This window comes from Strix uralensis, chromosome 1 (genome assembly GCF_047716275.1).
Source record: "Strix uralensis isolate ZFMK-TIS-50842 chromosome 1, bStrUra1, whole genome shotgun sequence".
Taxonomy (NCBI): domain Eukaryota; kingdom Metazoa; phylum Chordata; class Aves; order Strigiformes; family Strigidae; genus Strix; species Strix uralensis.
The window spans coordinates 161,983,861-161,996,331 of NC_133972.1; the positions used below are offsets into that span (position 1 = coordinate 161,983,861).

Genomic DNA, 12,471 nt, shown 5'->3' on the forward strand with positions numbered 1-12,471 from the left:
GTCCTGACATTCTTCAGACAGGAATTAGAAGCATTCATGTAAAAATACCCTTGTCTCCCCACTTAAACATTTATTTTGAAAGAGGTGCCTCATACATTAAACTTTAGATCCATCTCTAGAAATTACAAATACCATGTTAGCTACTGTCAGAAACAGGGTGCTCTAGCAGAGAACACACAGCGCTCTACTCCAAATGGCGAGTCATTCACAGCTCCCATGCAGCACTGTGCACATGCATATTATAACATTCTACTATCATTACAGCTGAGAGGTTTGCCTATGTTGATTGCACAAACCAGAACTTTTGCTCTGGCAGAATTTTAATGAAGTGGATGTTCTTCTTGTACCTTGCTGTTGGTCCTTCTTTAGTTCAACCACTGCATGAGGAAATACTTTCTGTAAGGCTTGTAAAATTTCTGCTAATGTGTTTTCAAGCAGTGGATTTGAAAGAGGGGGCAGCGGTCTTCCAGGTGACATTCCAGCCCTCTGTGAAGCGGGGACAATCTTCCTCATAGCCATGACAAAATCCTTTGCTTTTACTTTAAGAGAAGTGAGATCTAACTGCAGTTTCTCATTACTTTTGTATATCTGAGGATAGCACCGGCGTAAAGCGCAAAGGGCAGTTTCCGAGCATAAGGATTTAATATCAGCACCGCAGTATCCTAACAAACAAAACAAGAATCAAATGTTAGGTCAGTTTCAGGCAACATAGAAGTCAAGGCCAAAGTTTCTAAAGTGCAGCCCTGAAAGACTTTGTATACAGCCCAACATTAACGGTTAAGAGAGAATTTAGAGTGACTGCACTGCGGAGAAGTTTTGTTACGTGGCTTGTAGCTTGATATCCTGCACTTATGAAGCAGCCTCACAGTCAAAACTTTGCTCCCAAGGAAGATGCCTAAAACCCATTCTATGTTCTGACACAAAAAATAAAATCAAAAGAAAAGAAGCATCTGACTTTGTCTTTGTTTGCTCCCAAGATGTGCCAGCTGCCTCACCGCCTCACTCTGCAGCAAGGCACAAGAGCTGGGGTACTGCTTGACACAAGCCCAGATTCCTTGGGACTCAGTCACATACAGTAACTCACTTGGTTTTCAAACTTACCAAGACATTTTTCAGCTAGGTCTTCAAGAAACCTGTCCGATGGCTTAGGGTTCCAGCCTCGTGTGTGAATCTTCAGAATCTCTTTTCTAGACTGGAAACAGAATGGTTGCCTTTTAGTTTGTCCCAAGTTTTCTCTTAAAAAAACCTCAAAACCACAAAACAAAACCCAAAAAAACCTCACAATAATACAAATAATTCTCTTCTCTGCTAAACTTTTAAGAATTTTAAAGTTCAGTTAATATGCTCTCTGCTTTTTCAAGCACAACATTTAATCATTCTCAACTTGTTCCTGGGGGTCTGCAGTGAAATCAAATGCATTTATAGCTTCCATAAAAAGTAAGTTTCCACAAGTATAAGACCTAATGATCCTGAGGAAGAACGTGTAGTAAAAAAAAAAAAAAACAACTTATATGCAAACACAGATTTTTCACCTAAGAAAATTCTCTCAAATTCAGCAAAACTTCATGGTGACAGTCTCATTACTTCATAAAATTTGCTTTTCTGCTGGTTCATTCATGGAAAACAGTCCTAGCAGGACATTTCAAATTGCTAAAATTTTAACAAAGAATAATAATTATGACTCAAACTACTGTCACTGATCCAGAATGTGTCAAATGTTGCCTATCCTCATCTCCGATTAGCAAGACTTTCATTTAAGTATTTCCTGGTACACAGATTAATTAGGGCAGATTTCTAGATTTCCACAGCAGGGAGTAATGTATCTGTTTCATGGCACCCCCTCTCCTGTTGCTGAAAGCAGATAAAAACTGGAGACAAATGTTTGTTTTAAATACACTGTTTAGTGCACTTTCACCAGCCTTCAGTCCAGTTAAGTATTTTATCCTTTTTCCAAAAAGCGCTAATAAAAGAAAAAGAAGTGTCAGTGACAGCCAGAGGAAAAACACAAAACGAGGGTTCCAGTTTTGCACACTGTCTTCACCCCCTCAATACATTTTGGTTGCTATAATACAATATATGATAGTATTATAACTAAATAATTATAATATAATGAAAATTATATTATTATTATTTGGTTGCTATAATATTTTCATTGCTTAGCTATCACCATTGAACTAGAAGCTTCCCAAGCCCTCCACCTGTGCGGCGTCCTTCACCCCTTTGTCCAAATCCCTGTTAATAAGTACCAGGAAGAACGCAAGATCCCCAAATGCTCAGAGGTGTCTCCCAGGATACCCAGCCTGGGAACAACCCAACACAGGTAGAGCCGCTATCCCTTCACAAACCAAGAAGCGAGAGCAAGAACACTTCAGGGTGAAAGTGCCCAAGTGGATTAAATAAGTAAGCAAGCATGAACCGCTTTGGGAACAAAATATTTTCATTCACTCCTACACCTTGATAAAAGTTTTTGTTACCAAAATAGAATTCTTGTGTGCACACCATTTCTTTCATTTCCAAGACGAGATAGGAGTAATTTATAGCTAATTCATACATTCAATCTTTCTTAAACATTTGATAGAAGCATCCCATTTTCTTGGCTGGTCACAGTGAAACCAGAACTAATTACAGATCTTTGGTGAAGTCATCTTCATCATAAATATTCAGTACCAGATCTGCCCTCCACAGTACAAGACAGTCTCTCCAGATATCCCTCTTTTGTCCAAGTTGTACAATACTGGTTTTGATTTTAACTGCTCCGTGATACTGCATTGTTACATGGTTTTGTTATAAAGATGGACTCTGCCACATTAGCGTTAAGACTGAGTTTAAGTTCTTACCTCTTTATTTGGCAAGCTGAAGAGCAACTCTCGATCAAAGCGACCTGGTCTGCGTAAAGCGGGATCTATGGCATCCAGTCTATTGGTGGCTCCAATTACCACCACCTCTCCTCTGCTGTCTAAGCCATCCATGAGGGCCAGAAGTGTTGACACAATAGAGCTAACAGGAAAATATTTTCATTCACTGGTTTAGTAAATTTTGTTATGTTCTACATGACCTTCTCCAATGATCACCCCGAAAGGACAAGCTTTTAATTGATTTTTAACAGATTAGTGACTCATTTGAAGACATACAAAAAATAGATAAGGTAACACAAGCCTTGTGCTGATCTCAAGCTTAGTGAATTGTTTCCAACTATTGTTTAAAAATCATCGGAAATTTAGTAGCATTGAATTACTAGTTTTCAGGATAAATTAATGTGTCACAAAGTTAAATAGGTTGTGGTCTTCTTTTCAACAAAGATCAAGCAGTTTCTATGTAGGTACAAAAAATGTACTACCTATGAATTTGGTCTTGTTTACTGGACCGCACAGGTGCTAGACCATCTATCTCATCGAAGAAAATAATTGAGGGTCTCATCCGGTAGGCCTGGAATGAAAACACAGGAATGTTGACAGAAGTAAACCAGCACTATTTTAAAGAGAAAATGCCTGAAAAATGTTATGGTTGGAAGGTCACTAGAACTAGATTTTTCAGACTAGCATCAGGGATCTCTACTAATTGAGCGAATGGAGTAAGTGGCACAAGTAACAGAAGACAGCAGCCTATGTCAACCCCCTGAGACTGGGTGACAGGAAACAAATCATACCAGTAGTTTTTACAGCTCTTTGGCAACCACTGAGAACAGAGCCAGGACTTAATTCAATTACAGGTTCTGGAAGCAAGCTTCCATTATGAATTTAAATGACCATGCTTTTAGCCCGTATCTCTTTCCCTCTGATCTAAAGCCACCATATCACAGGGAGGTGATAGTCCCCCTGTACTCTGCACTGGTGAGGCCACACCTTGAGTATTGTGTCCAGTTTTGGGCACCTCAATATGAGAGAGATATCGAGGTGCTGGAGCGAGTGCAGAGGAGGGCAAGGAAGCTGGTGAAGGGCCTGGAGAACAAATCTTATGAGGAGCGATTGAAGGAGCTGGGACTGTTCAGTTTGAGGAAGAGAAGGCTGAGGGGAGACCTCATCACTCTCTACAACTACCTGAAAGGACATTGTAGAGAGGTTGGTGCTGGTCTCTTCTCACAGGTGATTAGTGACAGAACAAGGAGGGACGGCTTTAAACTCCAACAGGGGAGGTTTAGACTGGACAGTAGGAAAAAATTTTTCACAGAAAGAGTGGTCAGACAGTGGAATACACTGCCCAGGGAGGTGGTGGAGTCACCAACTCTGGATGTGTTTAAGGGTCGTTTAGATGAGATGCTGGGGAATATGGTGTAGGGGAGAACTTTGTGGAGTAGGGCTGATGGTTGGACTCGATGATCCCAAGGGTCTTTTCCAACCTGAATGATTCTGTGATTCTATGAATCTATTCTATGATTCATATCTCTTGCCTCTTGAAACCCTTTTTGTGGCTGTCTTTTTGCGGGGGGTAAGTTTGGTTGTGGGTTTTTGTTTTGTTTTGTGGCAGAGGGTGGGGGTTTGCTTTGTGAGGTTTTCTTGTTTATTAATCTTTCCCAATCACCTCAAGATTCAAGCCCCTAAAAAAACCCACTGAAAAAGGAAACACTAGCAATCCATTTCAGTGGAAGGAACTGACAAAACACAAAAAGGAGTGAACTGTTCTTAAAAATACTGACCACAGAAAATTACAGTTACAATGCGGACAAAACACATGGCACATTTCAACCTTACCTGGTCAAATAATAAACGAAGCTCCTGCTCAGATTCTCCCACCCATTTACTCAGACAATCGGCACCTTTTCTCATAAAAAAGGCTATTTTCCTATCCCCTTGGCTACACTCATTAGCAAGCGCACGAGCCACCAGGGTCTTTCCAGTCCCTGGTGGACCATAGAATAGGCAGCCTCTGCAATTAAAAAAAAAAGAAAAATATTTAAGTAAGAAAAAACCCATTACAACCCCCATCCCTAAAACGCACAACTCTTCTCTCCTAAATAAAAGACTTCATCTATACAACAGCGGTAACAGCTGAAGTGTAAGAAAAGACAAATGGGATGAAAGTTTTGTGTTCCTACACAATTCAACAAGGCAGCAAACAAAATGAATAAAGAGGATAACACAAATGTACAAAAGCTTGAGAAAAGATCATAGTGTCCCAGAAGGACACTTCCAAAGCTGCTGACAAACCAACAGTGGTGGTTACAGCACGGTGGAGCCAAACAAGAACAAACTTCAGTGAAGGATGAGACTGGGCTGTAACATGAATCACCAGTTCATTTTTCAGTGATGCACTGCATATTCATTCTTGTTTTCACACGAATCAAGATTTGGTAGTAAAGCATTTCATTCTCCATCAAAAAGCTTTAAGTTACTGGATTTGGTCTCCCAGACCATCCATTGCTGATGATAAATGAGGAGGAACTCTAAAGCTGGGAGGGTATTCTGCATTTCCAGATAAACATACTCTTCATCTAAAAAACCCAATACACTGCTCTATCAAAGATAATTCCAATGAAGAAAGAAGCAAAACACTGAGAGATTTTATTTTGATGATTTGCAATAGTTTTAAGTTACTGAAAGCAAAGAATTTAAAGTCATATTTCAATATCCATGATCAAGTTTTGGTGACCAAGAATATATAAAGCTAACAATTAAATCTCTAATCATTTCATCTCATAACGCAGAACTAATTTAGCTGTGTAAGAAGTGGACACATTCTTGTTTTAGCCCAAGCACAAACACACACTGCAAGGTTCTAGTTTCAAGTCCTATCAATTGTAAAATTGCTACTTGAGCACTTGGAAAAAAAAAAAAAAAAGAGTCAGTGGGAGAGACAAGCGGACTTCCAAGCAACACAGATGACTACCAGTAATTCCTTCCTGCTTGTAAACTAATCAAGTTGACTTGTACATAGAACTCAAATTAAAAACAACATAACCCCACCTTTTAAAGGCAAGACACCTCTAAAGTGTATTCTCGCCACACACGAAATCTTTGAACCCACATGTATTCTGGATTCTATCCATTTTCAAGAAATTACTTTTTGCTACTGCAAAAAAACCCCATCAACATCGCTGAAAATTTTGAAGCATGGAAATATATTGATACCTCAGTCAAATATTCTCCAGAAAACAAGTGAATTATAGTTTTAAGCAATGTCTGTTACCTTGGTGGTTGAACTTTCAATCTTTCAAAGATTTCTGGGTAAAGCAATGGCAAAATCACCATCTCTTTTAGAGCTGCGACGTGGTCAGAAAGTCCACCTACGCCATCAAATCGTACCTAAAGATAAATTCAATAGAACACATTTTTGCACGTTAAAGAAAGCTGCGCCCTCAACAAGGTTCCATCAGAAATCACATGTCAGCACAAAGGTAATGTTCTGGGCAGTTTTCAGATTGCTTGAGAGAAAACCATAAACCAAGGTAGATGTAGACAGCACGTTATTGAAAGCTTTTATAAACCCTGGAAACATCTTGCTGAGACAATGAACTAAAAATACTTACCGAACAATCTGTTTGCATTGGATTGCCATCAGAGAGACTTCCTCCAAGTTTCATTCGCTCCTTGTGAATTCTCTTTAACTCATCTTTCCCCAAGTTTAGTGGAAGACACCTGATTTGAATTAAGGAGAAAGAGAAAGGCGCTTTCTAACTTAGGATGCCAATAGAAGATTTTTGCTTTTATAATGATGGAAAGTGAATGTAGAAAACCTTAAGAATGACCATAAACTTCCTAAATAGTTAAATATTCCTTCAAATGGGTTTACATTTAATATCTGTGAGTAAATAAAGGAAAATGGTCACTCCAGACATTAAACCATTAATTATTTTAACAACTCTTAGCACTTACGAATATCCACGCCAGTATGAATGCAAGAAACATTTATGCTGTACGTGGAGACCATGAACTGACCTTGACTCGTGTGATGGAAGAACCCCCCAAAACACACTGACATCTTTCAAAGATTTTACATTCAAAAAGTTACAGCCCAAGGGGATACTTATTTCAGTGTGGATTAACATTATAAAGGCTGTCCACCACAGCTGGTACTTGCTGAGGACTTTGGGATATACATCCCAGAAGACATTCATGTCTGAAAGACATCAGGCTGAAAACTTATCTGTTAGACTGTCATTAAAATAGTTCTTCTAGAGCATTTGTTATGTAACAAAACCTCAGTCATTTCCTCTATTTATAACATTTTCTGTTACGGTGGTTTTCTGTCTGAATAAACCTCTGTAAAGCACAGTAATTAAAACATGACATAAAAGTGTTCCTCCCCCCCATTGCCGCCTAGAAATCAAATTGCTTATTAAAAATCAATTCTAAAAATCCAGTTTTAGAGAGTCCAGTTACAGTTGTCACTACCAACAGATATGATTAGATATTGCCACAGTTTAGAAAGTGTACAAGAGGAAGAGGATAACACTTCACAGTTAGGCAGATGCAAACTCCTCCCAGATTCTCCAATTTCATTAACCTTAAATCTCTGTCACGGCTGTGCTTCCTACGCCTCTCAAACTGCTCTTCGTCATCAGATGAGGATGTTGAATCACTGTCATGGACTGCCTGTCTCCGTCTGCATACATTGAAACAAGCAAGTAACAAAATTGAAGTACGCACTAAATCATATCGAAATCTAAGTGAATTCTCTCTCAGAATTTACTTTGAGATCTATTAAATTTCCAGATCATTGCACTCTTATGAATGAATCTGATTTCAAGTTACATTACATGATTTTCCTTGTGACAGGAAAATTTAGCTTTTCTGCGGAAGGTAAAATGTTTAACCAGTTTGCAAAATTTCCTAAACAGATTACTCATTTTGTCCAATCTCTTTCTCTCACACACACAAACAGAGTTTCACTTAGCATTATGTATCCACTCTGGGAAACATAAACCTTTTTAACTTATTTAAAAATATGGCTTCAAAAACCCTTCCTTCCATAACTGCCTGCTTTCAAGGATGCAAAACAAAGTGCTTCCCATCTAGCAAGAGACCCCATTCTCCATGCTCCAACTGGTTACAGGATCCAAAATCCCTTTGTCATTACTGTTGCAATTTATAATCTCACTTAGCATTTTTCTTGTTTAAGGATAGTTTCATACAGAAACATTAACTGATTCCAGAGAGGAATTAGTATTTGGGTGATTAACAAAAAATTAAAACTTCCATACGGGTTCTCCCTCTAACTCAATTATCTTCAATTTTAAGAAAATAATTTGTATCCCTCAAGATTAAATAGTCTATAATTTTCAGACAGATATTCTGGCTTCAATTCCCGAATAAAAGAATCTCAGTTCCACAATCTCAGCCACAACCTCCATAATCACCTTATCAGTGATAAGGCAGTAAAACTGCCTTTTAAAAAATTTAATGGCTAATAAGAAGTATAGCCTCCCCCCCAACATTCGTTATCTTTATACCCTCAGACCACAGCAATAATCCTACTATTAGCCTGTAATTACCACCAATACAGAAACCCTTGAAAGCTTCATTCAGTAATGTGACTGATGGCACTATTGATAAAGAAGAACTATCACTATTCTATTGAAGAACTATACACCAACCTGTTAGCTCTTCTGGAAGATCCTTGTGACTGACTATTTCTAAAGGAACGTCTGTCAGGTGAAGACTGGCCCGAAAAATATATCTTACGTTGTTTTGGTTCTGTTGAAAGCAAAGTATTTAGAACAATGTTACAAACAAGTTTAAGAGAAAGCAGGATAGTGAAGGAGGCAGAAAACATGATGTGTTTCCACCATCTCTAATTTCAGAAGTTTCAAGTGATTTGGGGAAGGGGATTTTTTTTTTTTTTTTAAATCAGTGCACAGTAGAAGTGAAAAAACACACACCTGCTTTTTAAGGAGAACTGAAGAACACAAGGGTAAGATTATGAAGTATGTTTAGTTACTGTTCTTTGAAGGATACGTAGGTCATTTTTTTACCGAAAATCAACAGTAAGTATGACAAACGGCAACGAAATATCACGTGCACAGGATACATGCATTTAATAAAATTTACTTGCAGAATGAAGGTAAGAAATGTAAATAGAAGTTGAGTGTATGTATAGATATATTTTCATTCCAAAAAAACCTCACTCATATGCAAGAAGTTAGCTTGAAGAGGAACTGTGCATGTAACGTACTTTCCATCGGAGCTTGATAGCGCTCAACAGTTTTCCTCTGTCGAAAGTAGTAACGCTTTCGAGTGTCTTCACCATCACCTTTCGCATCGCTTTCTTCTGATGAAACTACTGTACATTGACATAACATTAAAAGGGTTTTAAGTACTGTTGCAAATTAGATTAAAAATGCACTACACAGATGCCTATAGGTTTTACTATTATGTTAATGTTAAGGACACAATAGATCTGAAAACCTGCAAAACGTTAAGACCAATTTATGCAAGAGACATTCCAGAAATCAGAAAACACAGAGGAGCATACATACATTGTTCTGCCCTCGCTCCAATTGCTGGGTGACTTCTAATCAGTCTTAGTACCAACAATTCTGTCATCTCGCTTAGCTAAGATGCAGCTCCTATGAAAACCACTATTTCATAAAGTCATTTCTTGTTCTTTTGAGAAAGTGTTTCAAGGAAATATTTTTAATACTCTACACTGGTAAGACTAAGCATGGTAATCTAGCTCCAAGTCCTGCCTCTGCCACAGATTACATGAGCAACAATGGGCAATGGACAATGGTTTGAACTTCCCCAATCAGAAAACAATGTCAAACACAGACAGTTTATGCCACTAGCTTCTGGAAAGTAACTTGAAGTTTTTTCAAGAAAGATTGTAAGAGTGCAAAAAAGCAGAGTATAATTACCTCGCAGGTTCTTAATAATACCCTCTTACCTTTATAGCTGTATACCAGGTGAGGAATGGACATGCTCTGTTCACCCACCCACTTGCTACAGTTAAGTGAATTTCATTCCTTGGAAAGAACTACCCCTTTTATTTTTTCCTTCCCAAAAGGTTGCACCGCTTTCTGAATGCAAGCCAAGTTACACAAGATACATAGACAACACATGGAAAACTGAAAAAATATTTTGGTATCACTACCATCCCCAGTCGCTGGTACTCCAACACTCCTCTCAAAGGCATGAACTTCTCTGTTTTTCTGCTCCTCTAGTCCTTCCCCTTGCTCCACTGATCTTCTTTACACCAACACTGAAACATTTGCCCCGCTCCTTCCGGGCATGCTTGTCCTTTTATAATTATATTTTAGATTTTTCCTAAATTAAAATTCCAGAGTTTACACTTTGATCACAAATTAATTGCCCCACTCTTACTTCCCATTCCACATACTATCTATAAGGACAAGTCTCTCCTGCCCAACTGCCTGGGATCCACACACCTGAACCAAGCCACACAGTTCCTCCCTCTAGACTGCCCATGCCTTCTATTAAAGCTGCTCTTGCTAAAGCCGTGAGTTGATATTCTCCTAACTACTAATCTCCAAATGATGAGTCAACTGTCCTTCTTCCTCTCCAGTCAAATGGCCTTGACATACCTGATCATGTTTCTTTTTGTTCATGCCTTGCCCTACCTTGGTTTCTTTAGGTCAGCCTCTCACTGGATGACTCCTATGGCTCCAAGTGTTCTCTCACTGCTCTACAAGGAGGTCTGATCACCAAGGTGTGCACCTGGGAGACACAGGCTAGGACGGATCTAATCATAGGCCTAAAAACAGGCCATGGACTGTTCTCTGGCCTGTTCGTGATTAGGAACAAGATCACCCCAGGGCTCACTGACACCTGAACATCTACCCTGAACCTTTTTGTGAGGTTCCATTGCCAGCGGTCAAGTCTCACGCAGTCTGTGTAACATGCACAAGATACTGCCCTCACTGGGTATTGCACAAATCATCCCTTATTCAAGTTCTGATGGTCAGAGAGGTGATCAGGTGTGGGGCACCATCAGTCAAGTATACTGACAAGCAAAGTATTGACATGTCACCAGCCCTTTTTATCCCCTTGCCCCGCTACTTTCCCACTCTTGTTCCTCCTGAAATTACCTCAACCGCTCCCTTGTCCCGCCTTTGGTTCCTGCCCTAAAGATCCCATAATAAGTCCTGTGCAAACTGCTCTTCCCCTGCATCCCACAATATGTCCCACCCCTAGGCAGTAATCCCTTAGTCCAAAAGGTGATTTGGAGAGCTTCTCCCAACGACTCATCCAGATGAGTTTCACACCTGCACACTGGGGCTGATGGCTCTGCTGGGACAGTCCTGGGAGGGGCCCAGACAAGGGAGCTGCTCCTCCTTGATTTGGGTTCCTGCCTCTCACTGTGCACCCCTGTGCTCCTCTGGGCTCGTGCATATAGGACTTGGATGGGCTGATGGCCCTGGAATGGGCCTGGGAGTAGCCCAGCAGGTTATTATTTGGGCTCCCCCTCCTGCTACTGTCTCTCTGAGCTCTCTTGCGGGTGTGCAGAGATCTATCACAAATCTAACACTTATTGGCTCAACTACTGCCACATCCTTTTCTGTCCTTAAGTACAGTCTCACCCCCTTCTTTTCCACCCAGAAAACTCCTGCAAGGGTCATTGCACTGACTGCCTTCATCACAACTATCACTCTCCTTAAAACCTTCAAGTCTCCCCCCCCTCACTTCAAACATAAAAATGGCCTTTTACAATTTAACCTTATTCCTCATGGTATTTCCACTGAGTACCAGGATGACAGCTCCTAACTAACGGCCCGGACAGCAGCTTCCACTGACTACTGCTAAACACGAAAAGGAACACTGCTATCTTCTCCCCTGCTGATCTTCACGCTCGGGAAGAGCTTTCCATACACATCTGGCAGCCCACCTGACTTCCGCAAAATGCTCTCGCTGTGCTGCTCAAAACCGTGAAACCTGTCACGCTCGTGCTGTAGCAAGATCGTTCTTTCTCATTCTAAGTAACACCGTTCATTTCTTTGTATTCCCACCTGTCCACAGCCATCTGTTGCCTTTTATCTTGCAAGCATTTTGGAAAAGCACTGATTTTTTTTTTTTTTTTCTGAATACCTGTTCTGAGCTCACTACACTACAGACCTAGAGTCCATGACTATGGCTTATAATGTCAACAGCAATACAGAATGTTTCAAGAGGTGAAAAACACCCAGTAGTTCATCTCATCTTAATTGTTTAAGACAAGGCTTTTGGCTAGAGCACAGTAAAGAAAATCTAAAACAGAACTAACCTACAATGTCATCTGGCTTATCATCTATTTCTTTGTCACCTCTCTGGATTTCTTCCTCTCCTTGGGAGTAAATATCGAGATTTTCCTAATTAAAAGAAACAAGAAAGATCAGTCACAAATATGCAGAAAACCTAACACGGGCATATTTGGTGCCTCTACAGTAACATTATCAAGGCACTCCATATACACAAAAGATGAAATTAAAGTACAAGAGGAGAGAATAGGAACATCATTCTGGCATCCAGGATTTCAGCACAAGAATTTCTGCTCTAAAATAGGGCTTAGGACATGTGATAGTTAAATACTTCTCCAGATACA

General features: G+C 39.8%; 1 protein-coding gene across 1 annotated transcript in view; it reads right to left on the reverse strand.

Annotated features, from left to right (window-relative positions):
* Window positions 1-12,471, reverse strand: part of ATAD2 (ATPase family AAA domain containing 2) — a 39,716-nt gene that overhangs the window by 15,329 nt on the left and 11,916 nt on the right. The window contains exons 6-16 of the mRNA XM_074887420.1: window positions 12,154-12,238; window positions 9,109-9,216; window positions 8,531-8,630; window positions 7,441-7,539; window positions 6,464-6,572; window positions 6,124-6,239; window positions 4,689-4,863; window positions 3,338-3,426; window positions 2,838-2,997; window positions 1,102-1,192; window positions 348-662 (exon numbers count right to left, since the gene is read on the reverse strand). Coding sequence (XP_074743521.1) covers window positions 348-662; window positions 1,102-1,192; window positions 2,838-2,997; window positions 3,338-3,426; window positions 4,689-4,863; window positions 6,124-6,239; window positions 6,464-6,572; window positions 7,441-7,539; window positions 8,531-8,630; window positions 9,109-9,216; window positions 12,154-12,238 — 1,447 coding nt within the window. The remainder of the gene's footprint in view (window positions 1-347; window positions 663-1,101; window positions 1,193-2,837; window positions 2,998-3,337; window positions 3,427-4,688; window positions 4,864-6,123; window positions 6,240-6,463; window positions 6,573-7,440; window positions 7,540-8,530; window positions 8,631-9,108; window positions 9,217-12,153; window positions 12,239-12,471) is intronic.